Raw genomic sequence first — 25,282 nt, 5'->3', positions numbered from 1 at the left:
CGTCTTCGCCCGAACAGACGCGGCAGATCAGGTCTGACGAGCACTCCCTCAGCGCCGAGAGATAAGACATGCAGCAAATCCGCACATCTCTTGGGCAGACACACCACACACACCACACACACACACACATACACACACATACACACAATATGCATGCAGTGCTGGGATTGGGTTGACGGATCATCGCTGATTAGAAACTGCAGACTGCGTGTCTGAGACCCCATGCGGTAGGTGATGGACGGTAGTAGAGCCCGCAGACTTTTTTTTTCTCTCTTCCGTTTCGTTTTGTTTCTGTGCGCCGCGTCTTCGAGCCGATATTGAGACCTGCACGTCAATAGCTGCATTAGGCTTGGCGAGAGGATTAATCACTCGATATCAGACAGCACGTAAGGAGGGGGGGGCGCGGATACATACGGTTTTTTCCCTGATTGCGAACAGCGATCGACGGAGCGCGCAGCACGCACATAGACAAGACGCGGATAGGTCAACACAAAGAGGGACGGATTCACCTACACAACTTCGTTCGCAACCCACGACGTTGAGAAGAGGGTTGAGGGCGGTGTGAACCACAGGCTGCGAGGTTTGAGGGATTGCTTCAGAGCCGTCCATCGTTGCCCGCCGGTACCCATCCTCGCTGAAACCCTCCGTATGTTGCATTCGATCCTGCCCGCCAACCCGTCTGGAGAAGCTGACGAGGGGAAGGGGGGCATGGCTGTGGCGAAGGGTGGCTTGGGGAGAGGGAGGGGGGAGGGGGCCGGTGGGCTTTTCTTCAGCGGTGTTTTTGTCCGATTTTTGCCTGTGCACATGCTGCTGCTACTACTACTACTACTACTACTCTACAACTGGTGTCCGATTCTGATGGAAAACCGTGTGGGATCCCGACCATCCTGACTCGAGGTCCGGGGCGCACGCGGCTTCTCGACTCGACGGAGAGCATCCGTATTACGCATGGGGGACCTTCTTCCTAGCAAGGGAGAAGGCAGGCGTCCATTCTATTTTTATGTGCGTAGGAGGAGGGAGACACTGGCGGTCGATCCCTTGACCGGGTCATGTTCCCTCTCGGACTCGGGAGTTTCTAGATGCTAGAGGCCCTCTCTCTCTCTCGCCTTCTCTGTCTCTCTCTCTCTCTCTCTCCAATCTCCTCGCGGTGGGGAGTTATCTTGTTTCGCTGACCGTAATGTTTTTCTTTCCTCTCTCCCTTGTTCACATACGAAGGACCAGGTGCCGGACCGGGGAGGTGGGAAGGGGCCCCGGCAAACCTTGTCGGGCCACGAGTGATCGGCGAGGGAGGAGGGCGGGCCGTGCAATTTCAGAGACATCTTAGGGGAGGCGTTGTCTCACGCTTTGCTTATTCAATCGCCCTCTCTTTTGGTTCCGTCTGTTTTAATTCCGAACTTGGTTCTCGGGTAGGATACGGCAGGAGGCCTGATGATGGGTAGGACGAGAGAACGGGTCAGACTCCGTGGCCCCATAGCTGGTCACAAAGTACGTATGTATGCATAGAAGAGCGTATGGACGAAGTTGCCTCTTGGTTTGGCCCGACCCGCATGGAAGCTTCAGCAGAAACAACGAGAAATAAATATCTTCGTCTACGGCAGCGTTAAAGAGGCAGATTGCCGTGTTCCGACCCCGAGAATCGGCAACGGCGCCGTTGTATACTACAAATATAACAATAACAGTTGCCTTGTAAGCTGAACCGCAGAGCACCCTCTATGTACTATGGTCTGGTCGACGTGACGATATCACCTTTTCTCTTCTTCAATTTAAAGGAATCCCAGAAAGCAAGCCACGGATAACATAAGCGAAATGGTTTCTAAATCCTCATCAAGATTTTTACGAAGGATGCAGCCCTTCCGAACTTCCCATTGGACCGTTTCTTCACGACGCCGGGCACTGGAATGCTGACTGGCGCTTCTCTTCTCGTGCACCGCTCGCTGTTCGCCGAGAGGGGAAATAAGGCTAGGCAGACAATGTAAACAAGACAGTTCCTTCATCACTTGTAATTGATTCTCATGCGATGTGGTATGAGGCCTCGACATCATCCAGCTTTAAACCAGGTCTTTGCCATTTGCACCAGCATCCCATCTCCATCGTAGACAACAGACGCCGACTGCTACAATGACACCGCCGGCCCCGAGAATAGTGGGTATCTGCGGCGCCGCCATCGCCGGTCCGACGCTCGCACTGCACCTCCTGTCCCACCCGGTCCTCCGCACCCTCTTTCGTCCGATCCTCTTCGATCAGTCTCCGGCCCCGGGCCCGGCCACCACCGACGAGAGCTCGCCCAGACACCACCAACGTGCCGGCGCCTCGGTGGCGCTCCTCCCGAACGGCATCCACCCCCTCCTGGCCCTCGGTCTCGGCGACACCATCCGCACGCACGGCCACGAATGCGACGACCTGTCCCTCTGGTCCGGCCCCTCGTCCCTGGTCCGGAGCCCGGACGCCCCGCTCACGCACCTCAAGACCATGACCAACGGCTTCTGGTCCCACGAGATGCGCATGGGCGCCGTGTACTTTGAGCGCGCCGCCCTGCAGGCCCTTCTCGTCGACCGCGTGCGTGAGCTGGGCGGCGACGTGAGGTGGGCCAAGAAGGCCGTCCGCTTCGATCCCGCTGTCGCATTGGGAGAGTCCCATGACGACGACGACGCCGCCGCCGCCTGCCGCACTCGCGTGGGCTTCGCCGACGGCACCCACCTCGACGTCGACCTCCTCGTCGGTGCCGACGGCGGCTACTCCGCCGTCCGCCGCCACATCCTCACCCTCCGCGACCCGCAGACCGCCGCACGCCGCTGGCTACCCGACCACATGGGCATGACCGGCATCTACGGCATCTCCTCCGCAGACAAGATGCCCGCCTCTCACACCCCCGAACGCCCGTTCTCCGAGTCACATTCGGTGTGGCTGCCGCGGGGGTTCTTGGCCACGGGGCCCTGTCCGGGGAGCATGTTCCGCTGGGACTTGATCCTCCCCGAAGAAACGGCCCCGGAGACCCGAGCGGACCCGGCTAACGAGGAAACCCAAGCCCACCACGCCAAAGACGGAGACGGGAACCGGGACGGGGACGGGGACGAGGAACCGTGGCACGACGCCATCGCGGCAGGCCAGTACCCCAGATCCGCCACCGTCGCCATCCTCCGCGCCCACCTGCGCCTCCGCCACCCCTTCGCCGGCGACTTCGCGACGATGCTGGCCTCGGCGGACCGCATCGTCCACACGCCCCTCCGCCAGCGCGTCTGGCGACGGGACGAGATCCAGTGGGCCGCCCCCGACACACGCGGGACCGGGCCCGTCGTCCTCATCGGCGACGCCGCGCGGCTGATGCTCCCCACCAGCGGCCAGGGGACGGGCTTCGCCATCGAGGACGCCACGGTCCTCGCCGCCGCGCTCCTGAGGCACTGCGGCCCCAGCGCCGTTGGGCGGGGCCGTGGCGTTCTCCGAGCCGCCGTTGAGGAGTACGCCGGACTCCGAGTGCCCCGGTCGGAGAAGATGGCCGTCGTGGCGTCCTGGGCCGGCTCCGTCGGCGTCGGTTCTACATGGTATTACAGGATGATGCGGTATCTCGCCGCGAAACTGGCGTCTGGGGCCGACTTGAAGTGAGTTCCCCCACCTTGCGTGTATCTGGACGTTCGTGAGCTGCCGCGAGGCCATTCATTGTATGCTGACATGCTCAAAATTGGCCAGGGCCAAGAAAGCCAAAGACCCGTGGCCGATGGATGGTCGCTTCAACGTGGAAGAGACGACGTAAGTTTCTATCAAAGTCCATGATGTTTCCGCTGGGAATGCCGCAGCGTGTATGTACACGAATTTGATGTGCTAGCAAACACAATCGACACCTCAATATCGCTACATAGAAAAACTTCAATATCGCCAGAGTCGGTATGGTACGAAGCTGAGCAAACGGCACATAACGGCGGAGTTGGGGGCTTGAACCGGGGCGTTACACCTATATGCAATACGAGACTCTCTGATTTCGCTTCAGGCGGTTCCAACTTCCGTGCTTCGTGTTTCCCTACTCAGCTGACTGTCTTTAGGGAAAGCCTCGCCATCCCTTTGTGACTGTTGCACAATGCCCGACTTGGTGTGTTTCGGCGCCGGCTTGTTTGCATGGCCCGATGCCTTCGCCTCTTTCAGCTTGTCGTCGTCCGCATCCGGATGAATCTTGTCGCCTGTCCTCTTCTCTCTTGCGCTCTTCGAATCCCAAGTCCCTGCTTGAAGGAGGAGTTCGTATATGTCTGCGTGATTGCCCTCCTCCGCACAACCGAGCGGCGTTTGCCCGTCTAGGGCTTCGTCGTCTACTTGAGCCCCGTGAGCGAGAAGCAGCTTCACTACCTCTGTGCGGCCGAACCTTGACGCGTCGTACAGTGGTGTCCATCCTTCGACATCTTTTGCCCACAAACGAGCCCCTTGGTCGAGGAGCAGCTTCACTACATCCAAGTGGCCGATTCTTGACGCATGGTGCAGTGGTGTCCATCTGTATAAGTCTTCGACGTTCACATCAGCCCCTCGTTCAATGAGAAGCCTCACTACTTCTAGGTGGCCGGCTCTTGACGCGTGGTGAAGCGGTGTCTCTTCTTGTGCATCTTTGACATACAAATCAGTCCCTCGATCGAGAAGTAGCTCTACCACTTCTGCATGGCCGTTCTGTGATGCAGCGTGCAGAAGCATCATACCCCTGTAGTCTCGTGCACTTTCATCCAGCCTATCTCCGGCTTGCAGTAGCAGAAGCTGTATGACTTCCTTGTGGCCCTCCATTGCTGCAGTATACAATGGCGTTCGTGTAAGGATGGTCGGAATATTCGGATCGGCACCCTTCGATAGAAGCAACCGCACGACTTCTGCATGCCCGCCATGTGATGCATTGTTAAGGGGTGTCCAGCCTGTCTGGTCCACAGGGTCCAGCTCGAATCCTGACTCAACAATGAGTTCAACTATCTCAGCATGTCCATACAAGGACGCGGCGTGCAGTGCTGCCCCCCCGCGATAGTCTTTCGATTTCATGTAGATGTCCGGTCTGAGGAGCGGCCTCACAGAATCCACATCTGCGCTGTAAATCGCTTGATGAAGCTCGTTTGGCGGATGTGTGGATGCATAGGCGACGTCAAGCTTGGCATAATGCTGAATCAGCCTGTCGACCAAGGCGGGGTTTTTGCGGAGTGCATGGAATGCTATCATATCCCTTAGGGTACTGAGTGGTTCCGGAAGACGGACTTGAGTCTCACGGTACCGAGCTTTGAGATGGTCCAGGAGCCCAATGACGGGACTGACATAGACCTCGCCCAGTGGGTTCGAAGCCACGACGTGGCCAAAGATCTGGTTCGTCAGAGCATCTACAACCACCGAGCCGGAACCTCCTTTGCTGAGAACTATGGCACACGTTAGCTTGTTGTATCCCATTCTTCTGCGGCCTAACTAACGCTTGCCATCATCAAGGGTGACAGTCCGCATGACAGACGGGACTCTCCCGTTGACACCTCCAAGCACTGATGGTATCGAATGAAGGTTTCCAGAGAATTGTGCGCCGCCCGAAGTCGCGATGAGAACGGGGGTTTCTCGTTCCGGGTATTCTGACGCGAACTCGGTCAGGAAGATGACATCGGTCCCGTTTTTAGCCATGACGGCGTTTGGCCGCCAATCGTCTGCATCTTCCAGCTTGACCAGCGCCCAGTCCAGATCAAGTTCGCCAAGCACCTCGTATTCTGCAAGCTGGGGAAATGATACGACAGGGATCTCGTCGCGTTTCCAGTCCTTTTGCCAGACGCCCTTCTTTTTCCTGGCGCCGTCAATCACATGTTCAGTGTCACTTTCCTCGTCTGTGAAGCTCTCGTACTCTCCGTCGTCCACAAGAAACTCCTCGTTGTCGTCCGAAGTATCGATCTGCAGGTTTTCCGTTTGCTGGCCAATCCAATCATCCGAGTACGGTGATCCGCCGGACGTCAGTACGGTGTCCTTGTGCTCGGCCGAGACAGCCGAACGGTCGTAATGCGTAGATTCTCCGCGGGCCATCGGAAGCTTTGGCTCATCTTCAGCACTCCTGAACGTATGAGATGCTGTGACTCCGTAGTAGTCAGGACCCAGCTGTACTACATAGCCTAAGGTGGAGCGCCTTTCCATATTTTTTCGAGGTATCAGCAGGCAACCGCACATGGTCAAATAAGACGCGATTCCCGTGCTCGGGCCTTGGTCTAGAAAGAAGGTTGACCGAGGACCCCAGAGTAGTTCTCGCGGTTGCAAGCTGCGCCAGAAATACAGGTCGAACAAGGGCACGTTCTGATCTGTAGTGGTGGTTGGTCTTCGCGAAGCCGGCCATCCACTCCAGAGGTCCCGTCGAGAAGACCGCTTACGGCAGTACTGAAACCGTAGGCGATCATTGGAAAGCAGGCCATGAAGCGGCTTGAAATCTCGTTGTCGGCAGAAGACGAGGATGGACGGGTGCGAAGTCTCGGGCGACTGGCCACAGATTCGGAGCGTGTAGTCAATGAATTGAGTGCTTTCTCTCAGTTCAGCACTTCCCCTGATGTTGTACATGAAAATGTTGACCACCTCTCTGAATCTTTGTCGGAACTTTGGGGAAATCTTGCCTTCGCTATGGGGATAGACAAAAACTGGCGGTCGATGTTTAGGGATCGCCTTGGGCTCGCGATATGGATCGTCGTCGCTCTCGGTGGCGACTGGAGAAGGGTCGTCAAGTAGGGCTGCAACTATCTTTGATTTAGGCTCTGGAACCTCGTTCAGAACACGGCTGTCTGTGACATTTGCATCAGCGCAAACAGCGCTCCCGCTTCCCGGAAGTTCTTCATGTGTTTTTGTACGGGCGGAGACTTCTGGTGGCTCGTCTGTTTGACCAAGGACCGCCTTTGGAGAGGGCGGTGGGTGAGGCGGCACGACAGATTCCGGACATGCTTGAGAAGGATTCGTTGGCAATTCTTCCGCTTTCTGACCACCTAGTCTCAAGGACGTCGCGATTAGATCTTGATGCTGTGGAGAATTCCGTCTCCTTGGATCTTTGTTGAGTCGTTTTGCGTGGAGAACTTGCGTCGGGCTGGGAACACACGGGCTGGTCAACACGACTAGAAAGAAAGGTTGATCCCCAAGTCATGCACCCACCTCTGCCGTGTTGCTTCTGAAACGAGAAATCCATGCATCTTTTCAAAACACCTATTAAGAAGATGTTGACTGCGTCACGATTATGCATATAGGTATTGATGCGTGTTGTGGAAGAAGGTTTGTCCAGACGGAGGAGGAGAAGCGTCAGGCAGTGTGGAGGATCTAATTAAGCAGTTGAAGAGGAACCAAACCTCATGAATTCACACGTCCGGAAGCTCCAGTTATTTACAATTCATTGCCAGCCAATGATCAGGTTCTGAGACACCCATGAAGAAAGTGGTTCGCATCTACACTCTGTACTCGCTTGGTTGGATGCAGCCGCCTCGCCCAACTGAGAACTGAGAGGCCCAAAGATTTCGAGTCCCCGCAGTGTATACATGATACCCATGTAACTGCATAGATACATCAACATCTCCCTGCATTTTACGTCGTCAGGCCTCACATACGGGGCACACTAAGCCCTTAAGGCGACCCTAGGTACTCGGCCCAAATGCGGCAAGGTCCTGACATGAAGTGCTGAGCCGTTCCCAGACCTCGCATTCAGGGCGCCTTGCCACGTCATCTTTGCCAGCGGCTAGTGCTGCTCAGCCCGGCATGCGCCCACAGCAATGAGCCAGCCTGATCACAGACAAATGGTGATGATGAGAGCCGCGAGTGCGTTCTCCTCCCGACGGAATGCTTCACATTAAGAGCCCTTTAAAAAAGAAGTCTCACAGTGGAAACCCCGGACGATGTTTCAGCTTCACCCAAACGACGTCGAGCGCGATCAAATAGCAAAATTCGTTTTCGGCGACGCCTTCTCTGACCGCTGGGATGGCCCGGCATCGCGCGCCTACTTCGACCACTACTGTTCTGTCGTCTGTCCCGCGGAACCAGGCGATGCCGTAATCTACATCGGCGCCTCGGCGCTGAGGAGCCACGCGGACGTGGTCCGGTGCGCCAGGATCCTCCGCGAGAACCCCCTCCTCTCCTTCAACGACTACGTCGGGCAGGCCATGATGGACAAAGAAACCACCGCCGCCGCCACCCCAAAGGAGAAGGCGCATGTCGCCCGAACCGTCGTCGCCGTCACCTTCATGATCAACTGCTCCCTCGGGGACTACCACGCCGTTGGGCTCGAGCGCAAGGACCCCAGCTGGGCCAAGTGGGAGGGCGACGTGCGCTTCGCCAACTTCGTGAGGGAGGCCTTTACGCAGCAGCTCTCCACGACAGAGGAGCAGAAGGGCAGGGTCGTCGACGCCATCGCGCACAAGAAGTCCCTCAAGGCGTGGAAGCTCGCCAAGAGGTACGACATCAAGATCCGTCCGACTAACAACCTGCTGGAGCACCTCGCGTACGACGCGGGCACCAAGATTCTCAAGGTCTTCCACCAGGTCTTCTTTCTCAGGGCGCACCTGGCCATCACCAAGAACCAGCCCCTGGAACTGGGCTTTGAGGAGAGCTTGGCAATGTGAGTCGGTGCCTAACAGTTGTTGAAATGGTTTCTACTTTCAACAAAAAAACGAAGGATATCCCTACAGCCGGTTGACGAGATGCAGGGGCACACTGCCGCCGAGGCTTCTCCTCGAGACGCTGCTCACACTGCACACGATCCTGTACCCGATCATCGACACCGGGGACGAGAAGTCGTACGCGTCGCTCGAGAAGGCCATCCGGCGGCACGCCTTCGACGAGGAGGCCATGCTGATCGAGTTCGTTCGCACCGTGCCGCCGGACATGGTCTTCCGGTACTGGGGCGACCGCTTGACGCGGCTGCACGAGGCCGTCCGCCGCCCGCCGCCCACCAACGCTGTTGTCTCCTGGTTCGAGCGGCACACGTCGGAGCGCAACGCGTTGACGGTCGCCATCGTCGGGTTGTTCCTCGCGGCACTGTTCGGCTTCCTCTCTTTCCTCGTCGGCCTGCTGCAGCTCGTGCTGGCGTGGGTCGCCTGGAAGCATCCCAATTGAGCTTGGTCTCTTGGGAGTATATATGGATATTTGTAAGCTCCAAAACTCTCGAGTGAAACAAGTCCAAAGCGGTTGTTCTTGGAAGAGATGGAACGATGTGCTTTCTGCAAGATGTACCCTTGGCTTGTGCAGGACCTGCGAGACAGCTCCTTACTGAGGATACTGCTTCAATAGTCGTTACAACTTACAACTTCAGATATTGATGGTTTGATCGAAAAATGTAGCCTCTTTCCGAGAGGTGTATACTTGAGGCAAGTCAGATTGAGATCAAGAATATGATAGAAGGAAGAAAACTGCTCCGTTGACTTTATTTCAACTTCTTTTGAATCGAGGCCACCTGGTCTATTTTACATTCCATCTCAGATATCCAGGCAGTAGATATACCACAGAAAACATATCTTGTGTTTGGACTGGCTTAAAGACGTACACATCTACTTACTAGAAGTACTGGAAACAATTTGCTAGTTCCAGATGTGTGAGTACTGCTCACTATAACGTAAATGTCACATTAAACGCGAAGCAGTATTCAGCAGCAAAAAAGGATTTCAGGGCTCAGAAAACTCAGCTACGATGTTTGAGCCTTTGTATTCGATCTCAACGAACCTAGAGTACGGTCCTTGAAATCCCTTGTGATCCACCTGCGTCATTGATCCTTCAGATGCCCATCCATGTGCCTTTTTGCAATCAAATGTTTAACGGAGTACCTCGCCAGTCAAAAAGACGGGCTGCTTGTTCGAGAAGTTGGCCACGTCTCCCATAATCTCCCCAGCCTCGGGTCCGGCGAACGCAGCCTTGATCTGGTCTACATTGTCCCAGGTGACAACCGACCCAAAGGCATACAGAGGCGCAGAGCCATCAACGCCGTTTTGAAACTTTGTGACCGACCAGGAAACGACGCCGTACTTTCCCCAACGCTCCTGGATCAGAGGCATGTGTTTTCTAACGTAGTATTCGATGTCGTAGCTGGCATCAGGCTCGTTGGGGAAGACGACTGTGATTGTGACAGCCATAGTGACCGGGTATGGATGCTTGCGATATGTCTTGCGTGTTGGATGGTGGGAGGTGTTTTGAAATGAGGTTCAAGAAAGTAACTTATTAAGGTAGGTTTTTTCAAAAACACGTCAGTGGTCGCATGAAAGACTGAATGAATGGATAACAGGAGGTCCGTAGGATGGCACGGGATCCTTATATCTGGTTGCTGCTGGCTCGGAGACAAGAGCCCCTTGAACATAGAGAGGAGGCTGAACTTGGTAATCTGCCACGAATGCAGAATCCTTGTTCCAGCGAGCCGCAGGACAAGAGTAAGAAAAAGGACGCAATCAAAAAAACGGGGAATTCCTGCATGCCAGAAAGCAAGGTGGCGGCGGTCTCGGTCTTTTGGAGAAAGACCGTTCTTCCGAGGCTTCTGGTTGCTCCCATGCTGACGAGAGTATAAGTGTATCTATTTTCTGTTGTGCCGGCGCAGAGTTTAGTTGGCTTCTACGGTATCCCCTCCGGTACATTTCACTCCTAGATTCTTTTTTTTTCTTTTACCTCCATTTCTTTCTTAATCAGCCATGGCAGTCAGACCCAAGCTTCTCGTCGTCTTGACGTCCCAGGACAATCTTCCAACGCGCGAAAATTTTAAAACGGGATGGTATCTTCCCGAATTCGTCCACCCTTACAACGCCCTCGCCCCGCACGTGGATCTCGTCGTCGCCTCTCCCAAAGGCGGTGTTGCTCCTCTCGACCCCTACTCTGTCGAGGAAAGCAAAGACGATGCGGAGTGCCAGAGGTTTCTGAAGGAGAACAAGGATCTTTGGGAGAAGACGGAGAAGCTCTCGACGTTTGTGGGCAGGTCTTCTGAGTTTGTGGGCGTCTTCTACGTCGGCGGACACGGGCGTAAGTGTGCCTGGTAGCTCGGATGGAGCTCCCGAGGTGTAAACTAATGTGAACGCAGCCATGTTTGACCTCGCCGTCGATCAAGTCTCACACCTTGTCATCCGAGAGTTCTATGAAGCAGGCAAGATAGTCTCGGCTGTCTGCCACGGCCCCGGCGCCTTGGTCAACGTCAAGCTCTCGAATGGGGAGTACCTGGTCAAGGACAGCGAGGTGACCGGCTTCTCCAACGCGGAGGAAGATGCCTACAACTTCACGGATGCGATGCCCTTCCTTCTAGAGACAGAGCTCAAGAATCATGGCGGGAAGTACGTCAAGGCGGATCAGCCGTTCGGAGTCAAGGTTGTCGTGAGTGGCAAGGATGGTCGCTTGGTCACCGGGCAAAACCCGCCCAGCGCGGGGGTTATTGGAGGAGTCTTGTTGGAAACCATCAGAAAATTGTAGAAAGCCGTGCGCCAACAAAGATGTTTGAACGAGAATACATGCGTCGTTCGTTTCGGAGTTTATGGGCCAAAATGAGAATGTGACAGACAGTACGTAGAACTGGCAATGCTTTAAAGCCTCAAAAACATATCATGGCATTCAAATGGCCCCACTGCGGTACTACTACATATCGGAAAAAACAACCACTGCAGCTTAGGAAAGATGGATGATGTCTTCTTCATCAGATCTGGACCGGTTGGACATGAGTCGCGCGTTTGTCGTGTTAGTCGTGTTAGTCGGCCAAAGCTCAGAGCCCCATAAATTTAGAGTTAAGAGAACGGAACGCTAGCCTGTTTAGGAAACGATCAAGACGTCGATGGGACGACCCCCCATGAGACAAATCCGACTTCCTTCGTAACACCACCGAAGCTAATTCGCTGAACCTGCACCTCTTCATAGTTGGCCGTCGAAGAACGAACTCGGGCAAGTCTTCTAAAAATATAATACAACATTGGATTCTTCGCCGTACTACTTACTGCCTTATGTTCCGACTAGATCCAATACACACCCACCCACTCTCTGAACCGTTGTGGGTGACGTGAGGAACCTGGCCTTGGAGGGCCATGGTGAATCGAGGACGGCTCTCGCCGGCATGCCTCCCGTGCAGAGCGAGAAAACTCAAGGTGAACCCACTAAAGTCCTTACCACGCTATGATCAGCCTTGCCCATGACGAAAGACAAGAAAATTCCCTACTAACATGTCATCGTCGGAAGTGTGATCTCCGGCCGGACGCGTGCGGTCAATGTCGCAGGGCCGGTTTATTGTGCCACGGCTACCGAAACCCCGATGCCCTGCAGTTCCGCAACGAGAACCGTTCCGCGGAACAAAGGGCACTCGCTCGGCGGGGTGACGTTCGGCATCCTCCGGAGAGCCGTCCGGCTGTCCTCGAGCTGAGCTGGGATACCAGAGCCCGATACGCGTTCTTTTCGACATATGTCAACACCTTTACCCGGAGCATGAATGAGATAGCTCACCACTACCGCACCGCAAGGGAAATGGACCATCTTTCAGCAAGTGTCGAAGCAATCAGTCAGGCTTTTATGGCTGTTCAGCTAGGTAACCCGGAACTTCTCCGATCGGCCAAATCGAGCTACGTTACGGCGATTCAGCGACTGGGTCGCATTCTGAGCTCACTAGATGCCGATGAAGCAGAAAGAGCGCTGCAGACCGTTCTCCTCCTTGACATGTACGAGAAACTGGTCCACCGAGACCCCGGCGCTTCTCAATCATGGTTGAGCCATGCTCATGGGGGCTTGTCACTACTGGGTGCCCGTGTGACAAGCATTATATCGACCACAACCGGCTGCCAGGTTGCCGCTCGCCTTGTGACGGCGGTGACTGTGAGCAGTGCCACGGTTGGTGACAGGGTACCCCCACAGCTTGCCGCTGTCCGTCACAATATCGGTTATCGCGTCAAGGGCGTGAAGTGGACCTTCCTGGGTGTGCTTGCGCTGGTCGTCAACCTCAAGTCAGACGTCACTCGTGGTGGGGTCTCACCCTTGGATCTACTACTGAGAGCAAAAGACTTGGATAATCAGATCAAGACTTTGGACAGAGCTCGACCGGCGGATTGGCTGCCGCGGACCGTGCAAATTCCTTCGGATGAACGGGTCCTTGGACAGTCCTATGACGTCTACCCCGATCACTACATCACCCAAGTGTCCAACGCGATTTGCACAATCCGCCTCATTCTTTACGACTTGGTTCAACGGCACATCCCCATGGAGACACGCCCGAGGGACGACATCTTCCATGGAACCATTCGCGACTCGGTTAGCCAGATATGTGCCTCAGTACCCCAGTTCATCCTACCAGGTGTACATGAAACCAACTCGTTACCCTTTTCGCCGGTCCAGCAGCTTCATTGCAGTACTCTGTTGGCGCCCCTCTACCTGATTAACCAGGTCTCCGAAGACGTGGCGGTCAAGGCCTGGATACTGCGGTGTTTGAGATTCATGTGGGGATCCGGCGGCTTCAAAGCCGCCAAAGAAATAATGCATGTCTTGCAAACAACGCCGGACTTGGATTACTGGACCGTCTTTGCCATGACAGGAAGCTACGCGATCCTAGCTTGAGACGAAACTACTCGCCACACTTGGGCAGAAAGCAGCCTCGGCCTACTCCTTCAAGCCTTTCAGAGACAAGACCGAGTCGACGACAGTCTTCTCGTACGGAGTGAATTCCAGGCCCAGGATGCTTGTCACCCTAGACGTGTTGTACCCAAAGGACTGCAGCGCCGGGTTGGGCGCTCCTCCAAAGCTACCAGGCTCCGGAAGCTTCTCTCGCAAGTCGGGGAAGTGGTTCCAGATTGCCCTGGCTAACTCCTCGTTGCTGTAAAAGCCTGCAGTCGTCAGGAAGCGCTTGCCGGCGGCCTCTTGAACCTCCATGGCCCTCACATGCGCCAGCGCGACATCTCGCACGTCGACCCAGAGTGGCATAGGCGTGGGCGGCAGGCCCGCCTTGTGCTTTCCGAGGAGGACCTCCCCAAGAAACCGGTTCGAGGTGTTGATTGAGGCGAGTGATCCCACCGGCAGCCTGACAGGTCCGTAGATCATCGGTGGGTTGATGGTGGAAAGCGTGAAACCGGGCTTCTCATCTGCCATGAACTTCCAGGCCGCCCTCTCGGCAAAGAGTTTGGAAACGATATAAGCGCTCCCGCCGTTCGCGTAGGCGTCTTCAAGTGTCAAGGGGCTCCAGTCCTCCTCCGAGTACGTCTTCTGTGCCCCGGTGGAGGCCAGCCCCGGGTTGAGGATCGCGGCAAAGGAAGAAGTCACGACGACGCGCTTGACACCGGGGCACGAGTTCTTGATTGCTTTGAGAACGCCGGTGGTGCCGAGTACGGCCGGGTCAATCAGGTCCTTTTTTGGGTCGGTGACATTGTAGTGAAACTATAGCTGGTCTTAAAAAAACGATTTTTTGAAAAACTTGAGGGCCAAGGACTTCGACGGGAAGACTTACTGGGCTTGCTAAGTGAATCACCGCCTCGAGCCCGTGTGAGCCCAGCCCCTCAAAGGCGCCTTCTGCGGCGACGTCCGGGATGACGACCGTGTCGAGGTTGTTTTGAGAAACGTCTCGGTAGGCGTTCTTGACCGCCTCCCCCTTCTCCTCGGACCGAACGGTCGTGAGCACGGAGTGTCCGCGCTTGAGAAGGGTTTCAATGACGTGGCCGGCGACGAAGCCAGTGCCTCCTGTGCGTTGCGAAGAAAGCCCACGTTAGCTTCATGACATCGACTTCCATATGCGTGCCTGTGCTGTCTGGTAATAAATACCTGTAACAAGAACTTTGGTCATGGTTGGAATCGAAATGGTGTCGGGAATCTTGCTACGTATTGATCGGAAGAATGAGCTTGGCCGGGGTTTAAAATAAAAAAAGGGCTCAGCGCAGACACCCGACCTCGACTTATAAGTTATAACTTGACTGTAGGAGACATTCGCGGGACCGGGATCGAGCCCCCTTCGACCAGGGTCATGTTGGCTTCAAGGATCGGTGGAGCTGGATAGCAGGGCAGTTTACTGGACCCTGAGTTTAACTTCTGCAGCCTTCCTTTCCACATTTGATGGAAACTCGGCAATGCCGCAATTTTCGTAGACGGGAGGAGCCTTTGTTGACGCACGCCGTAACGCTAGCCATTTCTGGTAAAAAATACATTAGTCGGCCTTGAAGTTGAAACTGGAATCGGGCGGGGGAATATGGCCATTTGCTGAGTGAGTCCGTCCCGGGTCCGGGTCCGTTCGTGGCTCCACAAACTTGCTCGAACGCCGCTGGCAGTTAACTCCCTTAAGTCCGATGAGAGTGACACGTCGAGGCGTCCTCACGACCTCGAGACCAGGATCTCGGAAAGATTTCAAAGCAGGATCTTTACATTCAAGGAAACTAGAGTTGGGGGTAAATCAATGGACAGAGACACTGGAACTGCCATCTCAACGAGCGAGGTTGGTATAAAAGACATTGGCTCGGTCGTCTTCAAGCAATTCATCCCCCTTAGTGCACCGACCGGCTCATGCGTTCCGTCCATTCGTCGTCTTCATCCCAATATTGAACTAGTCCCAAAGTAGGTAGTCAGTCACTGGCAGGCTCGGTTGGTTTCACTATGGCGGAAGGCTTTGCCAAGGACGCCCCTCAAGGGTTTAGAAACTACGTAAAGAACGTCGCCATTGTCGGGGTAAGTCGTGTATTCGTTTGGAACACGCAAAAAACCAAGAAGATTCAGGCTGACTAGAAACATCCCACAGGCTGGTGGTAACATCGGAAGGGCCCTCGCAGAGCAGCTTCTCAAGACAGGGAAACACACAGTGACTGCCATCACGCGAACGGACAGCACGAGCAGCCCGCCCCACGGTGTGAAAATAGCCTCCGTCAACTACCAAAACCATGATTCTCTCGTCGCAGCCCTGAAGGGCCAAGACTTCCTGATCATCACCCTCTCTCTGAGCGCTGCGCCGGGTACCCACACCTCCCTCGTCCGAGCCGCGGCCGAAGCAGGCGTTCCCTACGTCATGCCCAACGCCTACAGCATCAACGTTCACAGCGAAGGCATTCAGAGAGATGTCCCAATCGCGAAAGTCGTCCTGGAAAACATTGCAGAGGTCCAGAAAGCTGGATTGAAATCAGTCACACTAATCAATGGGTTCTGGTACGAGTACAGCCTTGTCGCGGGCCCTAGCACTTTTGGGTTTGACCTCAAAAGCCGGACCGTCACCCTCTACGACGACGGCAGGAAGGCCATCGACATCTCCACATGGGCGCAGTGTGGCCGCGCTGTGGCTTCGCTGCTGAGCCAAAAGATACTCCCCGAGGACGACAACGACAGGTCGACAACAATCTCCCAATTCGACAACAAGACTGTCTTTGTCTCAAGCTTCAGGGTCAGCCAACGGGATATCCTGGACAGCGTTATGAGAGTGACGGGGACCGCGGACAGCGATTGGAAACTCGAACACGAGAACAGCGAAAAGAGGTACAAAGACGGCGTCGATGAGTTGAACCAAGGCAAGCAGGACGGGTTCTTGAAGATGTTGTATGCTCGCGTGTTCCAGCCTAGCGGCGATGCGGACTTCGAGTCTGACAACGACTTGCTGGGTCTTCCGGTCGAAGACCTGGACGAGGCCACGCGCAAAGCTCTTCTGGTCTAGGCAAAACCAGTTACCTCGTGTTGCGCATACTAACAGCATTGGTGAATTGTGCGTATATGTTCTTGCATGTAATGAGTAGAAGAGGAAATATTCTGTTACACACGCAATTTATTTATGCCAATACAGCCATGGCATTGCTGCTAATGGTAACCAACGCACCAACATGCGTCTAGAGGACATGTATCCTCGCCCTCTCAATCCCGCTTAGTACTAGTGCATGTCGAAGAAAGGAAGCACGCCAGGCGTTGGCCCCGTGGGTGCGCTCCTTTAGCTTTCGTACCTACCTACTGTGCGGACCGTCCCCTGGTGAATCGCCGCCCCCCCACTCGCAGCCACGCAGGGCCGATCTGACAGGGATCTACTCACTATGTCACACCTAAATGGCGGACGAATATTAGCTTCAGCGTGCACGATCCGATAGAACGCGGAACAAAAGTCCATCATCCATCAGTTGGACCGTTGTTGAGTAATATCAGATTGTCTATAGGATCCTCGAAGACCGAAGGAATTCAGATCAAATCACCGCTCCATGACTTGCTTCACGAAAAAAAACACGCTCACGATCCACAGCCAGGTTGATTCCGTTTCAAGGACTGCCTAGGAGCCTGCCGAAATGATGAAAATCCGGTACCAATAATGTTTTCCTCCCAGACTCCAAGCTACTTCAGGGCAGCATAGACCAAAATGGATATGCAAGATTCTCCCATCCCCTTGCGGATCCTTGACTCGCGGGTGGTTTGATCATTGGGTATCAGGTTTATTGCGCGTTGCAGTGACGGCCGATCAGAACACGGTGCCTTTCGTTTGGACGGCCTTGGTGTTGACGTTGATGTTCTTCATGAAGTAGAGCCAGAAGAACATGACGGCGGCGACGCCAGTTCCGACGGCGAGCATGCGCGTCTGGGCGTACCCGTAGGCCTCCTGGATCGCGACGCGCTCGGGCGAGCCGACAGGGTAGGCGAGTTGGGCAGGCAAGCTGCCAAAGATGAGCGTCGCGTTCCCCACGGCCGACTCGGGCAGGTTGCGCTGCAGCGCAGGCAGGAACGTGTTGGTCCAGATGGCGCCCGAGATGGTGTACCCGATGGAGCCGCCGATACCCCCGACAACGAAGAGGAACGCGAGCACCGAGGCCACGTTCTGGTGGTCGACGGCGGCAAGGCAGGCCACCTGTGCAAGCAGGATGAACACGCTGCCTCCTAGAGACATGAAGATCTCGCACATGATGATGTAGCCGACGTATTGGTTGGGCTGCCGGAAGTGGATCATCAGGGCCTGGCCCAGGATGAAGAGCGGGATGGCAATGTAGTAGAGCCACTTGAAGCGGCCGGTGACGCGGATCGCGTAGCCGTAGGCAAAGCACACGACGCCCGAGACGACCTGGAACGTGTTGTTGATGTATCCGGCCTCGGACACGCTGATGTTGCAGACGACCTGCAGGAAGGACGTGAAGTAGCTGTTCCAGCAGTAGTACGAGATCTGGTACGTGAAGTTGATCATGCACGCCGAGATGACGGTCCGGTCCAACAGGAACTTGCCGTTGATGAAGGGCGCCGGAGCAAGGTAGATCTCGTACAGGGCGAAGCCAACCAGTGTGACGAAACCCACAACGAGCATCGCAATGATGTAGTCCGACGCCCAGCCGTTCGGCGCCTTGGCGGCGATGGTGAAGGGGAGCAGGAAAACGACCAGGCCGCCGGCGAATAAGAACACACCCGGCACTGTCCGTCGGGGAACACAGACAACGTTAGCATCGTGTGGTATATCCATATCTGTGTATATGTTTCCCGCCAAGAAGAAGAAGAAGAAGAATAAGAAGGAGAAGGAGAAGGAGAAGGAGGAGAGCAAAAGTGAAGAGTGAAAGAAAGGGATGCTTGAGGGGTGACAGTGAGAACTTACTGTCGAACTCGATGAGGGCTTGCTTGGCCCTCTGCATGAAGGGCTGGGTGCTCTTGAGCGGCTTCTCGTAAAGACCGGACTTGACAGCCTTCCTCTCATGGTACTTGAGGTGGATAAACATGGGGACCGTCACGCAGGGCACGATGATGGCGAAGGCCCCGAAGCCCCAGCGCCAGGTAACGTTAAGAAGGAAGCCCTCGGCGGCCTTGGGCCCGGCGAATGCGGTGACCATGTAGGGGGAGGAGGTGAAGGCGAAGGCCAGGGCGCGGTTCTTGAGAGAGGTGACGTCGGCGGCGAGCACGCAGATGGTGTAAACGATGCCGCTGAAGCCGACGTCGTAGAGGACCTCGCCGGCGCAGAAGGTCGGCAGATTCCTGGAGGCGCCCTGGCATATGACGCCCAGGGTGGCGAGGGCGACCATGAAGAGGAAGGCCTCGGCACGGCCCCATGTGTCGAGCAGCTTGGCCACGGGAATGTAGGTCGCGCTCGCCATGGCGCTCGAGACAACATAGATGACGGCCGTGAGCGAGTGGAACTGCCACTCGCTCGTGACAAATGGTGCCAAGCTTGCAAGCACCGAGATGCGGAACCCGTTGGTCAGGAAAATGAGCCAGATGCTGTGGCGGAGTGAAAACGACGCATCGTGTCAGCCCGGAGGACTTGTGTAATTCTAGTCCCCATTCAAATCTCTGAAGGCTTGGCGGACTGAGTAGTATAGAAAGGGGGCAAAAAGTTGACGTACTTGATGAGCATCAGAACGAGGGAGAAGGTGTTCCAGGTCAATGTCACGGCCTCGATCTTCTGGATGCCGGCCTGCGCCGCGGGGCTAATTGTCGTGGGGTCGTTGATGGCTTTGGCCGTGGCAATGTCGTCGGAATCGATCACGGGGCCAACGGCGGGCGGCGAGTCTCCAACAGCCGTCGAGTCCGGGACGGCGGGGTCTCGACCGCCGCGCAGCCGCAGCTTGTCGATAAACGAGTGCATTATCCGCGCCATTGTTGCTGCTCTCGACTGTTTCTGCTGATTCTGTCGCTGCGTCCGAGTGAATCAGGAGGAGGCAACAGGAGACCGGGGAGTGGACAAGCCAGGAGTGGAAGGTTACAGTGGCAATCGCAGGAGCAAAAGCAAGAGCAAGAGAAGACAGGAATGAAAGAAAAGAAGCGACATAGCCTGTCTTAAATGCATTGCAGCCAGGTGCCGATTACCGGTGTGTTGGGACTTGAAAAGGCGCGGCGATAATACTTTTGCTGAGCGCCGGGCCTATGGCCGGGCAGCTTTCAAAGGATTGGGAGGAGGCGCCCAAGGTTGGTCGCCAAGGGGAAACTAGCAACGAGAAGAATCCTTTCGTGGACCGACGTCGGGGGAGGACCGACCATTGGCAGCTCCAGGTCCGCTTCGGGACACTGACGAACCCACAAGACGACCCTCCCCCCCCCCTGTCTCGTTTTATCTTCTTCTCCGAGATCTTTGATGCATTTTCCCACGCTGTCGCTCCGTCTATTGGCTTGACTTGGCTGGGCTGGTACAGATAGCGGATAGAGGATCAGAGGCCGATTGCTGCTCGAAGTTGTTATTAGTTGGGTTCTTGGAGTTCTGAAGGACTGCCACCAAAGTCTCTGCCCGTTACGTATGACTTGTCCATCGGAGTGAGTTGCGCAACCGCCACATGGCGGACATGCAGTTGGTGGACTCAAGTCGAACTTAAACTACATCTAGCATAGTTAATATCGGACAGCACGGGTTACCTGTCAAGAAGTTTTCCCCATATAATCTGATTAGATTGATCTAATCATTGGCCAGGTGAGAGGGAGGGAACGGCCCTGTTGCTTCCTAGCCTCCCATGGATGATGGAAGTTACAAGGACTTGGCGACCTTGACGGTTTAGGTAACCAAAGAGTATTCGTAGCGTACAGGTATTCGCAGATGGCTGGCATGGATTATTGGTCCCAAGTCGAAACCTATCCATTATCTCACTCTCCCTGGGGCCATTCACTCTCCTCTTTCCCTCGGATCATGCGATATTGGAAAACTCTGCGAGCTCACTCAGCAGCAACAACAACATCTAGACCGGGGCTAGACAAGGAACTGACTGTCTGGTTTGGCTTGGCAGGCCACTGCAGGAGCCAACGATGAAGCGCGGTCATGGGAGCAAGTGGATGTCATCGGCCCCATCATAAACGCCTTCCGGCCGGCGCCGAAATACCCAAGCACCCCGATATTTTGCGGTTTGCGGATCGCCTTACGAAGACAGCAGCCGCACGGACTGTTCTTTTCTTTTGTGGAACTGACTGATAAATGGTCTGCCCTGAGGTTCTTTCTAGTTCCGCCTTGGTGTTTGAAGGGCGTGATTCGATAGAGTTACCACACTGTCGTTATGCCCACTTGGGGGGGTTGGGGGTTGCAGGGGCAGTGGTACAGTGAGTCTTCTACCCCTGTCGCCTGCAGCATATCAGCCTAAAAAATGATGATGGAGCCGCTAGATCAAACTAGTGGGTCTGATTGATAAGATTGGATCAGATCCTTGCCTACAACCACACCCGTACCCCGATAATTCTCCAGCTACGTACCTAGGTAGCAAGGTAACGAACGACCTTCCTTCCTCTTTCCTCCACTCGGTGGCTCAGGTGGTGAGGCCCAGGATTTTCGGCATGTCACCAAGAGTTTTCGCCGTCGCAGGACTGAGATAGCAATGCTTGCTGCTTCTCGACGCCGTTCCTGCGGGCAGCGGAACTGGACTGGTGAGCCTCGACCAAGTAAACCACACAAATGCCACCACGCAAGTTGGAAACCGCTACTCTTGCCTGGATATTGCTCCTTCCGCTTCTCTCCTTCGTGCATCTATCTGTCCGTCTACTGTTGTCATCTTACCCTTTGGATTGTCATCAGCCAGTGCCCGGCCCCACTGCCTCCCGTTTACGCTACGTCTCTGCCCTTTTGAGCCAACCCCTAACCTTGTGCAATAACACAACCGCTCAAGCCAGGTCTTGAGTCGTCCTCATGGCGATATCACTGCTGTCCAGGGCAGCATGTCGGAAAAGCTTGGCAACATTATCACCATCCTCGGCTTCTTCCTCGCCGTCTGACTTTGTTGTTGCCTTATGAACCAGCCCAGACTCGCCTGCATCCTTGCCTAGACGTCTCAGTAGTCCTGGTCTTTCTCCAACACTATCGTCCTCGATGAGGCCACGGCGGCTTTTGAATCTATCAGCAAGAAGAGTAACCAGCTCGCCGTTAAGCGCGACTACCAGCAAGCGAGATTCCATTTTTAATGCCCAGTGCCTCTCGACGATCCGCAATACCGACAGCATCATGCAGGCTGGAAAAATCATCCAGAAACGAACCTACGCGGAGCTCATGACCAAGGCCGAGAGCGAATTCGCACGCATGGTTAATCTGCAGTCTTTTCTCTCGACCACGCTGACAGCAACGCAAGCAGCAAAGCCGAGTCTATCTCGGGCCACTCGCTGGACACATCCACCCTCAAAACAAATATGTAAGCAAGCGAGAAAGCCGACCTCTCCGAGTCACATCTCGCCAAGCTCAAATAGGAGGAGGAAGATGCCAAGAATGAAGGATCTAAGGACAGCCAGCCAGATACCCGGAAGCGCTTCAACTCTGTCGCGTGTGGTCTTACGTGGCTGATTCGTGCTTCACTCACCGGGTTTGTCCCCGCCATTATTTAGTTCGTCTTCGTCCGCGCCATCTTTTCGACCGTCGACGTCCTGCTTGGTTTCACTGTGAGCGAGCTCAATCGCCCGCCGGACAACTGTCGACCGCATCTTAGAGATGGGTCGCCTGTTTTCGGATCTATGCTTGCCGCCGTTGAGCTCTTCGCCAACTTCCTCGCCTAAGCGGGCTTTGGGATCACCGCTTAGATGATACTGTAAGCCTGCGGGTTCTCAAAACGACCATATGGAGTCCTCCATGCGTTTGTCGGCCCCGCCCCGTAAGCAGGCTGCCCGGGCCTCAGTCACCACTATCGTCTGGCTTGCCATTTGGTACGTGACCGACACACTCAACACTGTCCTGGTTTACTGGTGGGGCTCTGAATGATTGTGAAGGAAGAATACACTTGGACTGCCTCCCTCATCAACCTCACCGCCATGTTGGTGATTGATCAGCTCTGTAGCAGCATGTTCTCGCTTGCTCTCGAGTTCTTGCGCACCCGCCTAGCCCTCTTACCATGGCACGGGCGTTGCCGAAATGGGTTCGACCCATGACACCGAGACAATGGCCGGCGCTGAAATCGAATCGAGACACAGTTAAGGCAAAGTTTGCCGCCGCCCCAGAGGAAAACCAGCGCCGAGGGGGCGCGGAGGTGACTTTGAAGAACGTCACTTACGATGCCGCGCAACCACTTCCCCGGGCTCGTCGGCAAGTCGGACGTCGGCAAGTCCAGCATTATGAAATGGTCCAGCGGAGGTACGAGCCCAAGTTCTGATTGATAGACAGGTTATCGACATTTATTCCGCGACAAAATAGCGATCGTGTCACAGGACACCGCGCTCTTCGATGTCAGCGTGCGGTTCAACGTGAGCCTAGGCGCCTCGCCGGGCCACGACGTCATCGTCTCCATCCCTGACGGCTACGACACCGAGTGACACTATCGGACTTGCACCTGTCGAGCGGTGGCAGTTCTGCCACCCCCGCCTTCTGCTTCTGGATTAGAGCACCAGCGTGCTCGATTTCGCCAGTGAGGCGGCCCTGCAGGATGATCTCGAGTACCTAAATAGGGTCGTAAAAATGAGAAGATAAGAAAAATCACCGTATTCAATAGCCAGAACAAAAGTGATGGGGTTCTAAGCCTTTTATCCTGCCTGATCAGCCATGTTTATACATGTGTATCTGTTTTGCAGCATCCTAACCCAATGCGTAGAGCCGCATCGACGAATCCATTCGACAAGATTCAATGTAAGTGACCTGCTGCGGCCTTGAAGAAAGACGTTCCACTCAACGAATAACGGGCATGTTTAAGCATCAATCGATGCCGTAGCTTCATATGCATTTAAACGAGGCGCCAGGACACACCCCCACTTGTTCCCCTTCTATCAGCACCGACCGTATCTTATCTTATCCGTATCACTTTTTTTTTCTCTCTTCCTCTCCAACTCCATCGCAAACTACCTGAAGTGTTCTCAGCAGACTACATCACCAAACGCGACAATGGCTTCTGTATACAAGACCCTCTCGACCGAGCGCACTCGCTCCAAGGCGGAATCCGACGGTGTCTCTTCCGCCTCTAAGCGGAAGAACGCCCAGAGAGTCCTGATCCTCTCGTCGCGAGGCATCACCACTCGGTACCGCGCCCATCAATCTCAAGCGCAACCGTCGCATTCGCTAACCTTCAATCGTACAGCTCCCGCCACCTCCTCAACGATATCGCAGGCCTCCTCCCCCATTCCCGCCGCGAGTCCAAGTTCGATTCCAAGAAAAACCTGCGCGATCTGGCCGAGATGGCAGAGTTGTACAACTGCAACAACGCAAGTACTGCGAGGCCCTCCTCAATGACAACCAGGCTGACTTCATGTACAGGTCATGTTCCTCGAATGCCGGAAACACCAGGACTCATACCTTCACTTAGCCAAAGTGCCCAACGGCCCAAGTCAAAAGTTTCTGGTCCAGAACATTCATACCATGTAAGCCTTCTGTGCCCGGCCCGGTGGGCAAGATCTCTAACGCTTCTGCTCTCCAGGGAAGAGTTGAACTTCTCAGGAAACTGCCTGAAGGGTTCCCGACCTATTCTCTCCTTCGACGCCGCATTCGAGACCGAGCCCTCCCTCCGCCTCTCCCGCGAGCTCCTTACTCACATCTTTGGTGTTCCTGAGGGCGCGAGGAAGGCCAAGCCTTTTGTGGATCACGTTATGGGCTTCAGTGTCTTGGACGGAAAGATTTGGGTGCGCAACTACCAGGTCAAGGAAGAAGACACTGCCGAGCAGAAGGACATGTCGCTACTTGAGATCGGACCTCGTACGTTTTCTCGCATTCCCTCGCCCCTTCTCCTGGCAAACAACAGCTGACACAACTTTGCTCCATAGGTTTCTGCCTGACCCCGATGTTCATCCAGGAAGGCTGCTTCTCGGGCCCCATCATCTATTCGAACAAGCAATACGTATCTCCCAACCAAATCAGATCAGACATGCGGAGACGCGACGCCATCAAGCACAGCGCCCGCGCGGAGCAGCACGTCGAGCGGTTCGCGAAGAAGGACCGGCTCGGTATCTCCAGCGGAAGCAAAGACATCCGGGCGAACGAGCTGGATTCGAGGACGCTGTTTGCTTGAGCGGGTGGGAGTGTATGAGACGGTTTGGTTGGATGACGATAGACAAAAGTAGCAGCAGTCGGTCCAACGCGGGACCGGCTAATAATACCCATGTAAAAGATGAGTGGTCAAGCTTGCGTTGATTACCAGTGATGTTACACCTGACAGATCTTGCTGTCGGTTCACCGATGATGTCGATGTGACCTGCGAGTTGGATATTTTGTCTCAGTCCTGGGCAGAGATCAATTGGCTTCGACGCATGCCGATGTAGCATACCCCGGAGGCAGAATGCCGACATCGGTGATGTTGACACCTCTCTTCAGTACGATAGAGAGAAATTTAACTACGATATATGCAATTTGACCCGGATGGCAGTTTGCGTTGTCGGCGTAGCAGTTCTTGGGTGTCCGTAGACTCGATTCGAGGGTTTTAAGCTAGACCAATATATGTATATCCGCCAACAATGCCAACTTACAGGTGCCGCACTGACGAAGGAAGGAGATGGAAGGGGGGGGGGGGGAGGCATGAAACAGGTGCCCGGTCTTGCGTTAGGTCATAGAGCTCTTGCTCTTCTTTGT

General features: G+C 55.0%; 12 protein-coding genes across 12 annotated transcripts; 7 read left to right on the top strand and 5 right to left on the bottom strand.

Moving 5' to 3' along the window:
- The first annotated feature begins 1,023 nt into the window (after positions 1-1,023).
- CDEST_08899 (Putative FAD-binding domain, FAD/NAD(P)-binding domain superfamily) lies at positions 1,024-3,849 on the top strand. The gene is made up of 2 exons (XM_062925058.1): positions 1,024-3,596; positions 3,685-3,849. The coding sequence occupies exons 1-2, from the start codon at positions 2,119-2,121 to the stop codon at positions 3,746-3,748; spliced, it is 1,542 nt and encodes a 513-aa protein (XP_062781109.1). The 5' UTR covers positions 1,024-2,118; the 3' UTR covers positions 3,749-3,849.
- Position 3,850: 1 nt separating this feature from the next.
- Positions 3,851-7,145, bottom strand: CDEST_08898 (Putative ankyrin repeat-containing domain superfamily; the record flags this gene model as incomplete). The annotated part of the gene is made up of 3 exons (XM_062925057.1): positions 3,851-5,366; positions 5,418-7,042; positions 7,108-7,145. The coding sequence occupies 3 exons, from the start codon at positions 7,143-7,145 to the stop codon at positions 3,979-3,981; spliced, it is 3,051 nt and encodes a 1,016-aa protein (XP_062781108.1). The 3' UTR covers positions 3,851-3,978.
- A 575-nt stretch (positions 7,146-7,720) lies between these two features.
- Positions 7,721-9,054, top strand: CDEST_08897 (uncharacterized protein; the record flags this gene model as incomplete). The annotated part of the gene is made up of 2 exons (XM_062925056.1): positions 7,721-8,557; positions 8,646-9,054. The coding sequence occupies exons 1-2, from the start codon at positions 7,839-7,841 to the stop codon at positions 9,052-9,054; spliced, it is 1,128 nt and encodes a 375-aa protein (XP_062781107.1). The 5' UTR covers positions 7,721-7,838.
- A 692-nt stretch (positions 9,055-9,746) lies between these two features.
- On the bottom strand, positions 9,747-10,064 carry CDEST_08896 (Putative EthD domain-containing protein; the record flags this gene model as incomplete). The annotated part of the gene is made up of 1 exon (XM_062925055.1): positions 9,747-10,064. One exon carries the CDS (start codon positions 10,062-10,064, stop codon positions 9,747-9,749), a length of 318 nt encoding a protein of 105 aa, XP_062781106.1.
- A 546-nt stretch (positions 10,065-10,610) lies between these two features.
- CDEST_08895 (Putative class I glutamine amidotransferase) lies at positions 10,611-11,376 on the top strand (the record flags this gene model as incomplete). Its single annotated transcript, XM_062925054.1, has 2 exons — positions 10,611-10,935; positions 10,994-11,376. 2 exons carry the CDS (start codon positions 10,611-10,613, stop codon positions 11,374-11,376), a joined length of 708 nt encoding a protein of 235 aa, XP_062781105.1.
- Positions 11,377-11,777: 401 nt separating this feature from the next.
- CDEST_08894 (Putative zn(2)Cys(6) fungal-type DNA-binding domain-containing protein) lies at positions 11,778-14,302 on the top strand. The gene is made up of 2 exons (XM_062925053.1): positions 11,778-12,038; positions 12,130-14,302. The coding sequence occupies exons 1-2, from the start codon at positions 11,979-11,981 to the stop codon at positions 13,489-13,491; spliced, it is 1,422 nt and encodes a 473-aa protein (XP_062781104.1). The 5' UTR covers positions 11,778-11,978; the 3' UTR covers positions 13,492-14,302.
- Positions 13,534-14,707, bottom strand: CDEST_08893 (Putative NAD-dependent epimerase/dehydratase, NAD(P)-binding domain superfamily; the record flags this gene model as incomplete). The annotated part of the gene is made up of 3 exons (XM_062925052.1): positions 13,534-14,304; positions 14,375-14,604; positions 14,686-14,707. The coding sequence occupies 3 exons, from the start codon at positions 14,705-14,707 to the stop codon at positions 13,534-13,536; spliced, it is 1,023 nt and encodes a 340-aa protein (XP_062781103.1).
- An 800-nt stretch (positions 14,708-15,507) lies between these two features.
- Positions 15,508-16,549, top strand: CDEST_08892 (Putative NAD(P)-binding domain, NAD(P)-binding domain superfamily; the record flags this gene model as incomplete). The annotated part of the gene is made up of 2 exons (XM_062925051.1): positions 15,508-15,579; positions 15,650-16,549. 2 exons carry the CDS (start codon positions 15,508-15,510, stop codon positions 16,547-16,549), a joined length of 972 nt encoding a protein of 323 aa, XP_062781102.1.
- Positions 16,550-17,332: 783 nt separating this feature from the next.
- Positions 17,333-19,441, bottom strand: CDEST_08891 (Putative major facilitator superfamily, MFS transporter superfamily; the record flags this gene model as incomplete). The annotated part of the gene is made up of 3 exons (XM_062925050.1): positions 17,333-18,267; positions 18,446-19,062; positions 19,188-19,441. 3 exons carry the CDS (start codon positions 19,439-19,441, stop codon positions 17,333-17,335), a joined length of 1,806 nt encoding a protein of 601 aa, XP_062781101.1.
- Positions 19,442-21,417: 1,976 nt separating this feature from the next.
- Positions 21,418-22,663, bottom strand: CDEST_08890 (uncharacterized protein; the record flags this gene model as incomplete). Its single annotated transcript, XM_062925049.1, has 3 exons — positions 21,418-21,686; positions 22,104-22,326; positions 22,628-22,663. The coding sequence occupies 3 exons, from the start codon at positions 22,661-22,663 to the stop codon at positions 21,418-21,420; spliced, it is 528 nt and encodes a 175-aa protein (XP_062781100.1).
- Positions 22,664-22,788: 125 nt separating this feature from the next.
- On the top strand, positions 22,789-23,046 carry CDEST_08889 (Putative P-loop containing nucleoside triphosphate hydrolase; the record flags this gene model as incomplete). Its single annotated transcript, XM_062925048.1, has 2 exons — positions 22,789-22,867; positions 22,898-23,046. 2 exons carry the CDS (start codon positions 22,789-22,791, stop codon positions 23,044-23,046), a joined length of 228 nt encoding a protein of 75 aa, XP_062781099.1.
- Positions 23,047-23,554: 508 nt separating this feature from the next.
- CDEST_08888 (Putative ribosome biogenesis protein BRX1) lies at positions 23,555-24,830 on the top strand. Its single transcript, XM_062925047.1, has 5 exons — positions 23,555-23,742; positions 23,802-23,925; positions 23,978-24,081; positions 24,138-24,412; positions 24,481-24,830. Exons 1-5 carry the CDS (start codon positions 23,609-23,611, stop codon positions 24,723-24,725), a joined length of 882 nt encoding a protein of 293 aa, XP_062781098.1. The 5' UTR covers positions 23,555-23,608; the 3' UTR covers positions 24,726-24,830.
- The last annotated feature ends 452 nt before the right edge of the window (positions 24,831-25,282 follow it).

Source organism: Colletotrichum destructivum, chromosome 5, assembly GCF_034447905.1.
Source record: "Colletotrichum destructivum chromosome 5, complete sequence".
Lineage (NCBI taxonomy): Eukaryota > Fungi > Ascomycota > Sordariomycetes > Glomerellales > Glomerellaceae > Colletotrichum > Colletotrichum destructivum.
Note: the sequence above shows the minus strand (reverse complement) of the source record. Positions and strands in the feature narration are given on the sequence as shown.

What these genes read in the sequence shown, in the direction of transcription:
- CDEST_08894 (XM_062925053.1), top strand. Translation starts at nt 11,979, where the DNA reads ATGGTGAATCGAGGACGGCTCTCGCCGGCATGCCTCCCGTGCAGAGCG. An exon ending in GCAGAGCGAGAAAACTCAAG is followed by an intron (nt 12,039 to 12,129) that starts GTGAACCCACTA and finishes CATCGTCGGAAG; the next exon opens with TGTGATCTCCGGCCGGACGC.
- CDEST_08899 (XM_062925058.1), top strand. Translation starts at nt 2,119, where the DNA reads ATGACACCGCCGGCCCCGAGAATAGTGGGTATCTGCGGCGCCGCCATC. An exon ending in GCGTCTGGGGCCGACTTGAA is followed by an intron (nt 3,597 to 3,684) that starts GTGAGTTCCCCC and finishes AAAATTGGCCAG; the next exon opens with GGCCAAGAAAGCCAAAGACC.
- CDEST_08888 (XM_062925047.1), top strand. Translation starts at nt 23,609, where the DNA reads ATGGCTTCTGTATACAAGACCCTCTCGACCGAGCGCACTCGCTCCAAG. An exon ending in AGTTGTACAACTGCAACAAC is followed by an intron (nt 23,926 to 23,977) that starts GCAAGTACTGCG and finishes CTTCATGTACAG; the next exon opens with GTCATGTTCCTCGAATGCCG. An exon ending in GCTACTTGAGATCGGACCTC is followed by an intron (nt 24,413 to 24,480) that starts GTACGTTTTCTC and finishes TTTGCTCCATAG; the next exon opens with GTTTCTGCCTGACCCCGATG.